Source organism: Vidua macroura, chromosome 5 (assembly GCF_024509145.1).
Source record: "Vidua macroura isolate BioBank_ID:100142 chromosome 5, ASM2450914v1, whole genome shotgun sequence".
Classification (NCBI taxonomy): Eukaryota; Metazoa; Chordata; class Aves; order Passeriformes; family Viduidae; genus Vidua; species Vidua macroura.
Genome location: NC_071575.1, coordinates 37,892,413 through 37,907,284, shown reverse-complemented (window position 1 = coordinate 37,907,284; position 14,872 = coordinate 37,892,413). Strand labels below are relative to the sequence as shown.

Genomic DNA, 14,872 nt, shown 5'->3' with positions numbered 1-14,872 from the left:
TAAAAAAAAATGTAGAAAAGAGTATGGAAGAGCTGTGTGTTTTCCAGGTCAGCCTATTATGATCTCTTTTCCTTCCCCCACTCTAATTCATTTACAGAAAAATCTATTACTTTGCCCTTACAATGTAAATCAGTTGTAGTTCACGGTTTCTGTTTGTATTGCTGACATTTTTCTCTCAAGTGAACTTTTTAGAATAATGACATAATTTTTGGTTCTTCAAAGAATAATGCTGAAGGAGTTTCTAGTTTATTTGTATCTCTTCACATATGGCTTCTTGTTCCTGCCTCTTGGCTTCTGCATAAACCTGCTGCTGGTTTGCTGATTTTTATATTGTTCCCTTCCCTGAAACTGCTTCACCAGTTCTTTATTTCAAGTACTCTTCTTTGCTTTCTGTTCAATATAGAGCATCTACCTTCAGCTAGCAAGCACTCTGCTCTATCTCCAGGGCCTTCTGTTGAATACCTACCCTTGCTAGTCTTCTTATGTGAAAGTATGGAGTGTAGAATAAAGTGAGATACGATTTTTTTTATTTGACTATATATACAAAAGGATCACACCAGTTTTGTGCCTCCACAATTCAGGAGCTTCCCCAGAATGGAGAATCAATTTCTGTATGGCCTTTTTGGACAGTGCAGTTGAATTAATCTCACTGCACTTTAGATGTCTACGGCACAGATGTATATATATGAGCTAATCACTCAAGCCTCCTTTTGGAGTGAATTACAAGAGATGGGTGCTTTTAGAGTACAATTCCCCTGATCTGAGGTTTTCTTTAAGATTAGATAAAGTGCATCCAGAGGTGACTCATAAAGCCCAATGACTGTAAGGGAAGTCTGAACAACTAAAGTGATGATAGTCACAGGTGCTACAGATGCTGCATTGAATCAAGTGTATCACTTCCTGTGTGGCTCTGTTGCAGTACTGTGTAGTAGTAGTAGTAGTCATGTTTTTGTGGGTTCATACATAAGACTTAATTTGTTTCCTGTTAAATAAAGTTCCATTTGGTACTATCTTTTGTGTTAAAAAAAAATTACAAGATGCAAGTTGCAAGTGAAACAATTAATTAAGGAATTTCAAGTATAATAAAATTGAGATATTCAGTAAGTAATAAAATTAAATTGACTTACAGTAGTTGTGATCTCTAATGATGTAAGAGGATCAAGATGTAGGAGTGGGTTCTTACAAATTAGTTAAAACTAATCTGGGATCAAGGATGCAATCACATTATTTTATATTGGCATGGAGAGAGTTAGACTGCATGGAGAGAATTAGACTGAATACCTTAGCTTGGCTCTGCATTTTGTAGATTTCAAAGATGTGTTCAGTTTGCATACAAAGGAATTCTGCTCCTAAGTTTTGTTATGGATTATCTTTACCATGTTGTGAGTGTACAAGTTTCTTCAGGGGAAGAAAGCGCATAAACGTCCATCCCTTCAGGCAGTGTTGTCTAACTGTCCATGAATGAGCCTTTTCCCAAGATCACTTTGCAAAAAAGAGCTGTATGCACCTAATTTCCATGAAGTAGCCAACATACTCTACTTTCCTTTCCAATAGCAGTGGAATATCAATGCTGAGGCTGAGAAAGCTTCAACTGTATTAGAGATTATATGAGGAGCATATAGGTTATACAAGGAGCGTATAGGTTATATGGGGATCTGGATGATCTTTGGCAAGTGATTTCACTAGGGTGCGCCACAGAATATTGCAGAATATTGGCATTAATCTTAGTGAGCACTTGTGAGATCTGCTAATGAGAAGTGCTTCACCAGCCCCAGGTAGTGCCATTAATCATTGGATGAATAAGTAGTGTATTTGGGTAGACAAATTAAGATAGGGTACAGTGGCTTAATGCTAGTCAGATTTTACACTGACAGGAACTAGGTATGTTTTTTGAATAGGAAAGAATTGCTGTCCACTAGACCTCTTAAAAGCAATGTGCTTTACCTCTTGACAAGGTACTGAGTCATCCACTGCCTGGAGGAAAGCACTTCAATTATCAATAAACAGTCATTCTGCCCAGCAGGAGAGGCAAGTTCGCTTCTCAAGACATCCTGTGTTGTTCCTCTGTTGGACAAAGGTTGGCGGAACAGAAGTGGCTCTGCGAGTGAAGTGGGGAGCAGGGCTCCTTGCATGTCAGGGTGTTCAGAGAGTGATGCTGATAGGTTCCAAAGAGCATCTCCTGCACCAGAACAGATTTGTTGGGATTTTTCTGTAGGTTTAGGTCTAGGTCAAGAAGCTTTTGGAAGGTATGGCAACACAAGTCCTCTGGACTCCATCTGGTTTGCTGCTTGCTAAGCAGATAGGCAATGGGAATGTCAGCACATTGGGCCATTCAGATGACCCCAAAAGCTATGTATTCTGTTTTTCCTATAACTGAACATACTGCACATACCTTCTGCACCTCCCACAACCCTCTGTTTAGGGTCACCTTCCAAGCTTCTCCTTTTAGTAAGCCACTGTTCTTTATGCCAGTTACTCTCTATACCTCTTGCTTTTTATCCTTCTGCCTGCAAGCCTGTTTTGCTTCCTCCCTAGTCAGCGTGCCAGTGTTTGCTGCCTTATCCTGCTCTGCTTTCCAGAGCTGTGAACGTGTCAAGAGCTTCTGTGCTTCTTATGAATATGTCATTGTTCTCTGTTCTGCCTACTCTCAAAAGTTCAGGAAAGGTGAAGTGAATGGTTTCCTCCCATTTCTTTTCCCTCCACACCAAGGGCTTCATTTGCTCCTGTTTCTTCTCCCATGTCTTGAAGACACTTTTCCCCTTCTTAAGGTTCTCTTGCTTGTTTGAATCCATTCCCTTCCTGAAACACGTAAAGAAAGCATTTGCTTTCCCTGAGTGGGGAAGAAGGCGGAACTGTGACAAGCCTATTATTCTGCAAGCTGTAAGTAGGGTTTCTGAGTTTCCTGAAGGTAATTAATTGGTAGAAAGTACTTCTAAAGTAGCTGTGAAAAGATATCTATCTTGAGAGAATAGTCCTGCCTTTGTGCTTTGACTCTCCCTTCAGTCTTTGCTTGCTGTTTTATTTTGTTTGCTAAATAATGGCCAGCCATAGTCTATCCAACATGTGTCTAAATGTTACCTGTGAGGGGAATTCTATAATTCTTTACATGTATATGATAGTTCTTAGTCTCTGGATAGAAAAAAAGACTCTATGGGCAAGATTATATGGAACTATTAGCTTGCTTACTTTTTACAGAAGTCAGTAGAGTCAAGGTGCTTATATAAATATATGTCTTTTGTTACTATGTGAAGTGTAAACAGTGAGAAAGAAACCAGAGCATCCTGGAATACTTAATAGTGAGTAGGAAAAGAGATGTGTGGTGAATAGAAAAATGTCTTCTTGTTGAGGATTTTGACTGATATGTTTTACGGGTTTTTTGTTTCTGCTACAGATATTTCTGATTGCCCTGACCAAGTTACTTACAGAATAAGTAGGATTTACTTATTTATGAGATATAAAAAAAAACCTTCTGTTTATCTACTTAAACAGATTTATCTGTTGTTTATCTGCTTAAATGTCTCTGAGAACTTTACTCAATCTGTTTCTCTAGTAGTATTAAGTGCAATAATGTTTCCTGACCTATGGTATTGTCTGCTCAGGTAATAATCTGTTTTGAAAGGTGTTACTCCCGATTCTGCTATGTGTTCCAGACATGATTTGTCTTCCTGTAAGATTATATACCACCATAACATAGCCTGGTGTTAATAATGCGAAAATCATGTTTTGGTTTATTCACTATTCACTTCCTAAAAGCAGCTCAGTTACTCTGCAACCTATATGATATTTGTTTTTGCTGCCTATATGAAGGACTTGTGTTTTCTTACAATTTACTAATTTACAAATAGTTTTGATTTTGTCATTATTTCAAGTGTTTATTACAGATCCATTCAGTACTTAAAAATAGTCACTGTATAAAAAAATCAGTGGAACATATGTAAAATGATCTAAAAATTGGACAACAGTTAAACTATCCTGAACTTTAATTTATCAGAAAAAGACATAAAATCTTGTTTTGAAAGCTGAAGCTAGATAAATTCAAGTGAAACTAGATATCTTCCAATTAGTAAAAAGGTGCCTAGTTTCACTGTGAGAGTGAATATTAGTTGTGACACATTATATAGTACTCTGAAACATTATTCTGATCTTGAATTTTCTAAAACAGAAAGAGAAACCGTAGGGATTTTTGCCTAAATTACTAAATTAATGCAGAATAAATGTTTTAAAAGTCCTTTTGGCTTTAGAACCTGTAAATTTTTGAACCTATGTAATGTTGCTTTTTTTTTTTATTAGTGTTTGATCGAGTGTTAACCTAATTCCTGGACCTTCATCTCTAGATGAGGTGGTTGAGTTCTAGCATCATGTTTTCTTAAGGCCTTTAATTCATGGATTTGCAATCACAAGTGTCCTTCCTCTTGTATGGTGATCAATACTAAGTATAACATTTAAATACTGGGATTGGAAGACTGGTTGTCTTGAAATTATATTGTAAAGTGGGATATTATAGCTAAATGGTCACATCAGATCTGCAAAGTTATTTCTGCTTGAAATAGAGCACTTGTGCAAAAGAAAAAAATACACAGCAACAGTGTTTCTGAGAGTGTGTGAGAAAATACAAAAAGGATGCTTAAAAAAAGCTGCTCTTGCAAGTATCTGTCTGTTTCTTGCAGTAAGTCCTGGGATTTAGAATCACTTGTCTTTTAGATCTCTATGCTTTACCTGAAGGGGAAGAGGCTAAGAACTTCTATAAGTAGAGAAAGAGTGCTATACAAGTACATACCTCTTTGCATGATAGTCTGGAAAATAACCTGACTATTAATAAGTCAAATATATATATCCACATCTTATAAAATTCTAATGGAAATTATTTACTTTTAGTCACCAGATCTCGAAGGCTGTTACAAAGGGAAGTAGTATCACTGAATCCTGATGTACAATAGTGTAATGGAGATAAAAGTATTATGAATAATCACTGAGGTAGAATTTGCAGTTGACACTATTTCTTTGCTCTCATTTAAAACTGGGCATTTCCATTGAGTGCATAGAAGGGTTGGGGTCAGTCACCCATGGAACTGATGCATGCGTGCTTCAGCAGTGGGGAGAGTGTGTTGTTTGACCTGCGCCTTATTCAATATATGGGGCAGGGTATTAACACTTCATATCACTTATTAACACTTACTATCACTTTGCCTCCTCACTTTTCCTAGTAAGCATTTGCATTGTCTTCTCTCTCTCTTTCATTCTAGCACAAATAAAGATTGTATAAGTTACATGTTTCAGGCATATTAGTGTTGGATGGAAATGCCTGCTTCTGAGAGTATTTGTTGTGTTATACTGGCATTCAAAACTGGTAACTTTGTTTCTCTATTATTTCCCATAGGGTGCAGCTCTGATTCGAATGTTGGCTAGCTTTATGGGTCACTCTGTGTTTCAAATGGGCTTACAAGTAAGTAAAGGCACTTCCATCTTTGTGTAGATGTGTATTTCTAGCAGTTTCTTTTGCTCTCTCTTTTTCTTTTGAAACTATATTTGCATCAATTTATGGTATATTCTGGTATATTTGCATCAGTTTCTTTACTTTAGGACCTTCTGAGGTACCACCATGTCCCTGAAACTGAATTTGATTGAAGATACAGTTTCACCTGTATTTCTTGATGCATGAAGTGATTGTACTTCAACTGGCACACAGTTTTGTATAGTGTGCCACATAAAAGCCACTTTATCCATGTGACAACTATGTGAAGGACTAGCTGAGGAACTAGCTACTTCTCTTCACCTGCGTTTGACTGCTGGTCTAACAAATAATAACAATATAAGCCAGCTGGAAAATAAACAGCCCTAAAATGAATAATGCTTTTCAGATAAATACTTTTGCCATCCCTTCCTCTGTAGCAAAATCCTTGAGCTTTATTTTTACCTTTAATAAGCATGAAGTGCTCTCTGCCTTAACAATGTTTTGAAAACTCACTCTGTCTTTTAAAAGAAATTTAAAGAGGCAACATTGCTATAGAAAGAGAAAGAAATTCAACGTGCTGATTACCAAGGATGAACTCCTTTCAGCAATAATTCAACACAAATGAGTGTTTCGTAAACTATTTAAAAACAAACATGCCAAAGCATAAAAAACAATGCAATTCCCCCTATTCCATTGAAATCTGCTTTAGTAAATCATATTACAGACAGCTGTGATTGATGAATTATGTATGATACAGTCTGCTACTTAGAAGTGTCCTTTAAAGTAAATTGATGTTCACCTGAAATACAATTATGCTAAGTTGGAAGGAGTAATCAATCTTATCTGTTCTTAGTAAGCTTTTCATTTTGAAATTTAAATAAACTATGTCTAGGATCAGGTCATTTTTTAACAGAATAATTCTACCTCTAACCAAAATAAATTGGAAGATAAAATATAAACCAAAAATTAAATGAATGCATTGGTCATGTCAGAGAGGTATTTTCCATGCAAAGGCAATGAAAGGAAACTTGCTGAGGAAATGCAGCTTTTTGGAGAATTTACAGTACAATCAGGGTTTGTAGCATAACTTACTCATGGGACCAGATTGATCATTTGCTTAGTTGTAACACCAGGTCAGATCAGTTTGATAAATTTCTCATTCAGATGAGAACTCTTTAAATCAGAAGTTTCCTTCATAAAATCTTGTGTATGTTAAGGGTAAAACCATCATGTCATTCAAGACAGTAAGACTTCTGTCCTTAGTCCAGCAAACTCCATATTCTAGCCAGACAGATCCATTCATAGAGGAATTCAGTAGCACTTTTTCCCAGTGGATTATTGTCACTCAGGGTTTTAGAAAGGAAAAGTTTTAGTGTGTACATCTTAAACCCTGTTTTTCTGTTTTCTTCTACCATTGCCTGAGAAATAACTGTGTGCAAGTTGTCTTGAAATAGACAGAAAAAAGCTTAGATCAAAGAATACCTATGCAGGGATTAATCATAATTACCATAAAGTTGTAATGGAGCTTTGGTTTTTGATTTGAATGGTTTCCTATTATTTCTGCTTTTCACTGGGTTGGCTCTAAATAGAAACCATTCTGTTTGCTAATGAAAGTCTATGAAAAATCTAACTGTGAAAATCTGACTAGTACAAGGCTTGGCCTCAGTTCAGTAGGAAGATGATGATTTTAACTAAAACCAGTTTGAAATCCAGATAGAGATTTTCCATGTGTATGTTTTCAAGCTGAACAAAAAACCCATAAAGTTCATAGTTTTTCATAAGCTACAAATTTTACAGTTGGAAATACCTGTCAATCATTTAATTTTTTGTATTTTGCAAATCTAACAAAATACTCTTCCTGCACTGTACATTTGGGGGCCTATAGCTTTACTAATGATGAGGGAAACTGGAGGACTAATTTACCCTTTCTGTCGTGCACTGGTTTAGGCATTTTAGCTCTTTAGCTTGGTACCATCGCTTGGGTTTTTGAATTATGTTGCCTTGAATCCTGTTTTAACGTCGAATTCTAATATTCTCTGAAGAATAGCAAAATTGAATATTACTACTGTTTATAAATCTCTTCAAATAAAAGATATTCTGAACATGCACTTGGTGGTTCATTCCTCCTGTGTTATTCTAATGGCTTGCTGAGTAACTGAGTTCTAAAAGACCTCCACAGCCAGTTTTTCCAGGAGAATGCTGTGGGAAATGGTGTCAAAAGCTTTACTAAGTTTAGGTAGACAAAATCCACAGCCTTTCCCTCATCCACAAAGTAGGTCACAGAAGGGGGTCAGGTTGGTCAAACAGGACCTTTCTTACAGCATGCTGGCTGGGCCTGATGCCCTGGTTGTCTCACATCTGCTGTGTGATGGCACCCAAGACAATCTGCTCCATGATCTTCCCTGGCACTGAGGTCAGGCTGACAGGCCTGTCATTCCTCAGATCATCCTTCCAAACCTTCTTGTAAATGGGTGTCACATTGCTAACCTCTCGTTGTCTAGGACTTACCCAGTGAGCCAGAACTACTGGTAAGTGATGGGAAGTGACTTGGTGAGCACTGCTGCCAGCTCCCTCAGGACCCTTGGATAGATCCTGTCCCTTCTGATAGACTTCTGTGTATCTAAGTGGGGTAGAAGACTGCTGACCATTTTCCCTCAGATGTTTGGTGCTTCAGTTCTGCTCTCTGTCTCTGTGGTCCAGCTGAGGGGGCTGGGTACCCAAAGAACAATGGGTCTTACTATCAATCTGAGACTAAGAAGGCATTAAGTACCTCAGCCTTTTCCTCATTCTTTGTCACCATGATAATCCCCATATTCAGCCAAGAATGGAGATTCTCAGCCCTCCTTCTGTTGCTAATATATTTATAGAAACATTTTTAATGTGTTTTACAGCACTTTCTAGACAAAGTTCTGCTTTGGCTTTGACTCTTCAAGTTTTCTGCTTGCATAACCTCGCAATGCCCTTGTAGTCCTCCTGAGTTGCTTGCCCTTTCTTCCAAAGGTCATAACCTTGTTTTTTGTAATCTGAGCTCCAGACAAAGCTCTCTGTGCAGCCAGGCTAGTGATCTTCCTCACGGGCTTGTCTTTCAGCACGTGGGGATGGTCAGCTCCAGCACCTTTAGGATTTCTTAAATATGTTCAGCGATCCTGGACTCCTTTGCTCTTCAGGCAAAAGCCCAAGGGGCTCTCTCAATGAGTGTCATAAACAGGCCATGGTAGCAGTTCTGCTGACCCCTCTCCTAACTTCTCCAATAATTGAAAACTCTATCATTTCATAATTGCTGAGCTGAAGATATCCTCCCATCATCACATCACTCACCAATCTTTGTTCACAAACAAGGGCTCCTGCAGGGCAGCTTTTTTACTTGTCTTACTCACCAGCTGTGTCTAGAAGTTAACTTCCAGACACTGCAGGAACCTTCTATATTATTACCTCTCTACTCTATTATATTTTCAATATTATTTCAATTTTTTTTTTAGTCTATTAGCTATGTCCTTAAGTGTTTAACAGATGTTAAAAAATAGTAATTCTGAAGTGTTGTTAAAGTAGCATAAACCAAAATGAGTAGTTCTTTAATTGTGTTTGTATTGTTTGTGGTTTCATCCAAATCAAGGCATGATTCATTGTCTAACTAAGAGGTAAAGAATTAGAGCTTTAATATAGGAGACACTACTACAGATAAGGTGTAACTTAACTTTGGGTTAAGGAGAGGAAAAAATAAGGTTTAGAACAAGAAGCAAATAGGATTGCTACCTTATTTGTTAATTGCTTGTTTTTTCTTACTCACTTGGCATGTGGACTTTTTGAAGAGCAGGTGGAGACAGGCTGGGGGTGAAAAATCCCTTACTTGTCAAAGAAAACAATCAATTGTATTAAAAAGAAGAGAAAAGTTGATGGAGGAGAATGAGGCTCTTTGGTGGATATTTTTTACCAATAAATATGATCTGAAGGAAATGTACAAATGTGCATGTGATCTGTAACAGTCCAGCAAACTGTTCTGTTAAGGACTCTGCAAGGAAGTAAAATTCTGGTAGAAGTGCTCATTTTTACAGTGTAGATGTCTTTGTAGAGATTCATATCTGTCAAGAATAACTGGCCTGTTCCTATGATGGTAAATATACTTGAAAGGGCATTTGATTATAGTGTGGCAGTTCCACAATAAAGCTGCATCCAAGAGACTAGTGAAGATAGGATTTTTGAAAAGCCCTTCAAAGATATGATGTCTTGAATCATATGGCATTTAAAACAGGAGATTTCATTACAGACAGAACATTCTCACTGTAGCGCTCCATAGACAAAAGCAAAAGAGAATGTATTTCTATTGGCTGTAATGAATAATTGAATAATGACAGTAGTAGCCACAGCTGGTAACACTTGCATATGAGAAAGTTACAGCTATTATTTTTGTAGAAGATGTCTAATAAATCCTTCCTTCTCACAGCAGGTGATTTCTGGCTTTTTAAAAGTTCTGGCATCTTTCATGATGTGCAGTTTCTTATGCTCCAGGAAAATTCAAGAAGTGCACATCACTGAATGCCAGTACTCTTCTTACAAAAAGGTGTTGCTCTTCAGTCAAAAAGCTATAAAACAGGTAAGAAGGTGGTTAGAATATGAAGAGGCTTGGTCAGCACCAGTTGCTCTGATTATGTTTCTGAACTGCACAGATTGATAGAGGTTGGCCTTACCATTCAGTCATCACTCAGGGTGGTAATGTGCAATACGATACTAGGTCTGTGTGAGATTTTCTTTTGTAGGCTGTTGTTCCAACTCTGTGCTTGAAATAGATGGTTTCTTACATGTCTGGTGTCACTGGATTGCATTTTTGCTAAGATTTTACTGTGCTGTGACAATGCATCTCTTTCAAGTAATCAGCGCTTGGTTTTTGTTTTTTTGGAATTAAATAGAGAGAGAAGTACCAGTGGTTTGAATGTCTGGTAGATGTGTTTTAAAAAGCACCTCCAGTGTTGTAATAAGATATTTCTGCACTGCTTTATTTTCTTACATTTGGTTTGATTATTTTGGAGCCTCATCTCTATTACTGTACGTTTGTCAACACTGCATTTCATTTGCTGTGTGACAGCTCATTGATCACATAGATCTGTATCCTTTTGAACTTCACTTGCTGCTGTGTATGTGTTCATCACTCACTCTGATTTAGTGCATCATCAGCAGTTTGAATTAGTTACCGTAGGAGTCTCTACTTCTGTGATAAATTAACTACTTTTTGGGCTTTACATTGTACATTTGGAAGAATTTTCATACAGTGCTTTGGATAGATACTGCCTCTTTTGGTGCTGTAGAATGGCCACTGTATTGAAACAAATTAGTCAGCCTTTCACAGGAGCTGTCTGGTGAAGTGTGGTGTTCAGGCTATTAAATTCAGCAAGGTTCAGATTTCAGTCATTTCCTAGTGTCATATTGCTGGCTATTTAAATTTACTTTCATCCGCACTGCTTTTTCCTGCTTTTTAGACACCAACAATGTGCATGAAATAGTAATGCATGAAATATTTTAATCTATTTCCATGGTAATATATGATTATCTATTTTTTACATAGTGTATTAAACAGTGTACCCATTTAATACCTATTTATTATCTTGTTATTACCAGTTCATAAAAGTTAGTTGTTTGCTATCTTTAATGAGACATCTTTAGAGAGAGACTTCTTTTCAAGAGTTTTCTGTAAAAACATAAAAAATCTGCAACGACAAACAAAAAATCAGGCATTTTAGGATCAAGGTCAGTGAAGCAGTAAACTGCCATGCTGCCTTCAGATCAAAAACGAACATGGAACTACCTGGAGCCTTCTTTTGTTCAGTCCAAGGATGTAACTTTTGCCACCCAGGAGGAGCATCTTTATATCTACAGTACTTCTGCTGTTGCAGCTGGTGCAGTTACTAGATGTTGAGTAAAGTACTTTTCAGCTGATTCTGCACCCACCTCCTCTGCTTTAGAAAAGAAGAGTGTATGACGTTGGTGAACATCGAAGTATCACCATGGATGTTCTGGCAATTAACTGTCCAAGATAGTTGCTACCAATCCCTTTATCTAAGAATTGTCAACTGGAGAACTTGAGCATGTTAAAGGGAGGACTTCAGAAATCATAGGAAATCTCACAGGAGCTGACATCACTGTTTTCTACAGTGCATATCATACGAGATTGTTAGCATCTTTCACCTTTTTTGCACCCTCAGCATTTCTTTTGCTTCTAATTGACATCACTCTGGATTTTAGTTTACATTTGTTAAAGGAATTCAGGGTTATGGACTGAATTCTTATAGCTTTTTCCATCTTGACTTACACAGGTCAGTAAAAGACAGTAGGTCAGTTTCTTGCATAAGAAACTTCTATAAGTTGTCGTGTCACAATATTTTTTTCCTTTGAAAATGTTAAAGACTTATAGCATAGTAAGGGCCAGACTTGGGTATCACTCCAAAAATGGAAATTCTTCCTCTAACTCCAAGAGTATTTGAGTATACTGTGTGTAGCAAAATGCTAATGCTTAAAAGAAAATTGTGTTTGAAGTTGCATAATTTAAATGTAAAAGAGAAATGCTAAAGTTAATTTTATTTTTCCATTCTTTTTTTTTTTTTTTCTGTGTGTGCACCTTTACCAGTTTTTTTTAATTATGCAAGTACCCAGTGTTTTCTATATAGGACAATGTCTGATTCAGTTCACAAGGTGGACCATGCTAACTGAATTGTTCTTCTGTTCAATAGTTTCGTATAATTTTCATTTACTTTGTAGCCCAGTTCGTAATCGCTACATTCAATTTTCTTAAATGTCATCCAGCGTGGTATCAGAGTGCATCACCAACAGTTAATGCAGAGGACAGAAACCTCAAAGGGAAGAAAGGCCTTGATGCTAGGGTGGAGATCTAGGCACAGAGAAATTGAAGTTAAAATTTACGTAGGTGTGAAGTATGCAAAACTCCCATGTGTCTTAGCACTTAGGGATCAGAAGATTTTATGTGTTCAAAGCACAGCTTCCACTGGCATAATTGTCAACTGTGTGGCTGTTGCTCAGCCTGTGAAGACACCAACGTGGGCCTCCAGAAAATGTTGATCATTCAACTAATATTTCTTTAAAGAAATTAATGAGAATGGAGTGCCTGTACATCTGAAGGGAAGTTGGATGAATGTGAGTAAAATTAAAAAGAGCCATGAAATTCAGATATCTATTTTGAAACCCAAGAAGATATTCTGTTAAAATGTTTAGCATTTTGAACCACTTCCAATATTCAGAACAGATGTCACATCAGGTTCAGTCACAGAGTCCACCTCTGCTACAAATGAGACCGCAGTGCTGTCCTGGTGTGCAACAGCTGATCCACAGAGTGAGGGTATTTGGTTTATCTACAGTTCTGCAGTTTAACTATTACCTTTTTGAAAGCAGAACATTGTCAAGGCTGAACATAATGCACCCATAATTTTAGCAGCTGCACATCATGTGTGCTGGTGGATTTTGCCCCATATAACATTGGTGCTCGGCAAAGGGAGCTTCTTCCTAAAATGGTGCATTAGCAGAACATTCCTGTTTGGTTATATAAACTCCTTTCCATCTTTCTGCTCTGCTGTGTGTTCCTGGAGCATTTGGATCAGACAGTTTTCTTCCACAGTTGTTGGGAGTTGCCAAGGAGAAGGGAAACGGGCTCTTTGCTTTCTGCTTCAGGGCCTGAGTGTCCTTCTGAGCTTAAACAGCTCTAAGCTGTCCCTGCAGGGAGAGAGAGGGTCTCTATTGCTGCTGGGTCATCTAAAAGTGATCAGTGCTAGGAAAAAGCATTTTCCTGAAACGAGATAGTTTTCCTTCTGACCTTTAGAGCTGTGCTCCAGTGCATGGGGACAGCAGAGGAAAGGACACACTGACAAAAAAAAGTAAAATGTGATATTTTTCAGTACTTTCTGGTGTTGACTAAAATTTTGGACAAGAATTCAATCTTAAGATGGACTCTTTGAAGACAGGATTTCAGTTCAAACAGTTACACTTTGCCCACATTGGAGGTCGCAGCAAGGAACATAAAATGTGGTGAGGGTAGCTGCTACTGAACCTCAAAAGCCAGCAGTGTCCCCAGTGCCTGGGTTCAGAGCAAGGTTATAGATGGTATTGCCTTCATTAGGAGGAAGTCATAGTGTTCTTCAGCTAGGATAAAATGTTACTTTGCTCTGCTGCTAAAGCTTTTTACAAAAAGAAAAACAATTAGTATACACACTGTGTATAAACCAAGTTTGTTTTCTCAGAACAGAATTGCCCTTTATGGCAATGTTAGAGTCAGTCATGTTACAGATACTGCATAGTTACTCACTTGGTGTGCCTTCAGTGAGCTTTTTTTTGTTGCCTGTGAAATTCAGTTATGACTGTTTTCTCCTTCATTTTTATTATAGGAATTATTAAGAGAAAGAGTGATAGGTATGAATTTCCAGATAATGTCAGCAGGCTCAGCAGCTATTTACAAAAATGCTTTCTTTTGGCATAGAATTACACTGTTTTCCTGATAGCAGCTCAGTGCCAACCTTACCTTTGTTGCAATGAAGCAGCTCAGTGGATTTTACAGGGCACTGGAAGGGAAACATTTTGTGCATCATTTTGCTGCTCTTATGCAATCAGAATTTCCATTAGCTCTTTAGAAGTCAGTGGGGATATTTTCAGAACAAATACTGCAGGATTGAACTCCTAGTTAACACATTATATATCTTCAGTCTAGTGGAGGACATTCAGGAAAAAATATCCTGAATCCATGCTGGACAAAACATGCTGTTGTAAAAACTTTCCCCTCTCCTTTATCATCTCTTTCTTCTCTTCCTCCTCCCTTTTGCTCTTCCCCTTCCTCTTCCTTTTCCTTTCCCCATATGCATTTAAAGCTGTACTGTTACTGTAGCTATGTTGACACACATATTGCCGGATGTAAGGGCTAATGATTTTTAACGTGTCTTCATTTTGGAAAAAAAAAAGGTGCAGCTCTAGGGACTGAATTGTATAAAAGTGTTTTGCACAATGAGAAACATTTGCTCATAGCTTCTCTATTATTCACTGTTAATGTACAAGTGTTGCAGCTCCTTATGATCTCGACATGGTGACATGCTTGCAGTAAGTTTTCTTGATTGGTTTTATGGACACCTTTTCATAATAAGTAGCAGTAACTTCTTTCCAAGTCTGGTGTTTATATAGAGAACATTGTTACAGAAAAGTACTGCCGAGATTTTTTGCCTGGATAGCAATTCTTGGGCATAGTTCAAGCTAATGCAGAGGAATGAGCAGGTGCCATCTAAATATCTCTGGAAAACTTTCCATCTTTTTTTTTTTTTTTGTGTGTGCACTAAGCATATATTTTTTGAGTAATGTGTGGTTTTAGGTTAAAGTGTATTATACAACCAGACAAGACAGAATTAAATGAATGTACAAATTCAGTCAAATATATGCAGT

General features: G+C 37.5%; 1 protein-coding gene across 1 annotated transcript in view; it reads left to right on the top strand.

Annotated features, from left to right (window-relative positions):
• Positions 1-14,872, top strand: part of TRHDE (thyrotropin releasing hormone degrading enzyme) — a 207,960-nt gene that overhangs the window by 106,621 nt on the left and 86,467 nt on the right. The window contains exon 7 of the mRNA XM_053977659.1: positions 5,378-5,443. Coding sequence (XP_053833634.1) covers positions 5,378-5,443 — 66 coding nt within the window. The remainder of the gene's footprint in view (positions 1-5,377; positions 5,444-14,872) is intronic.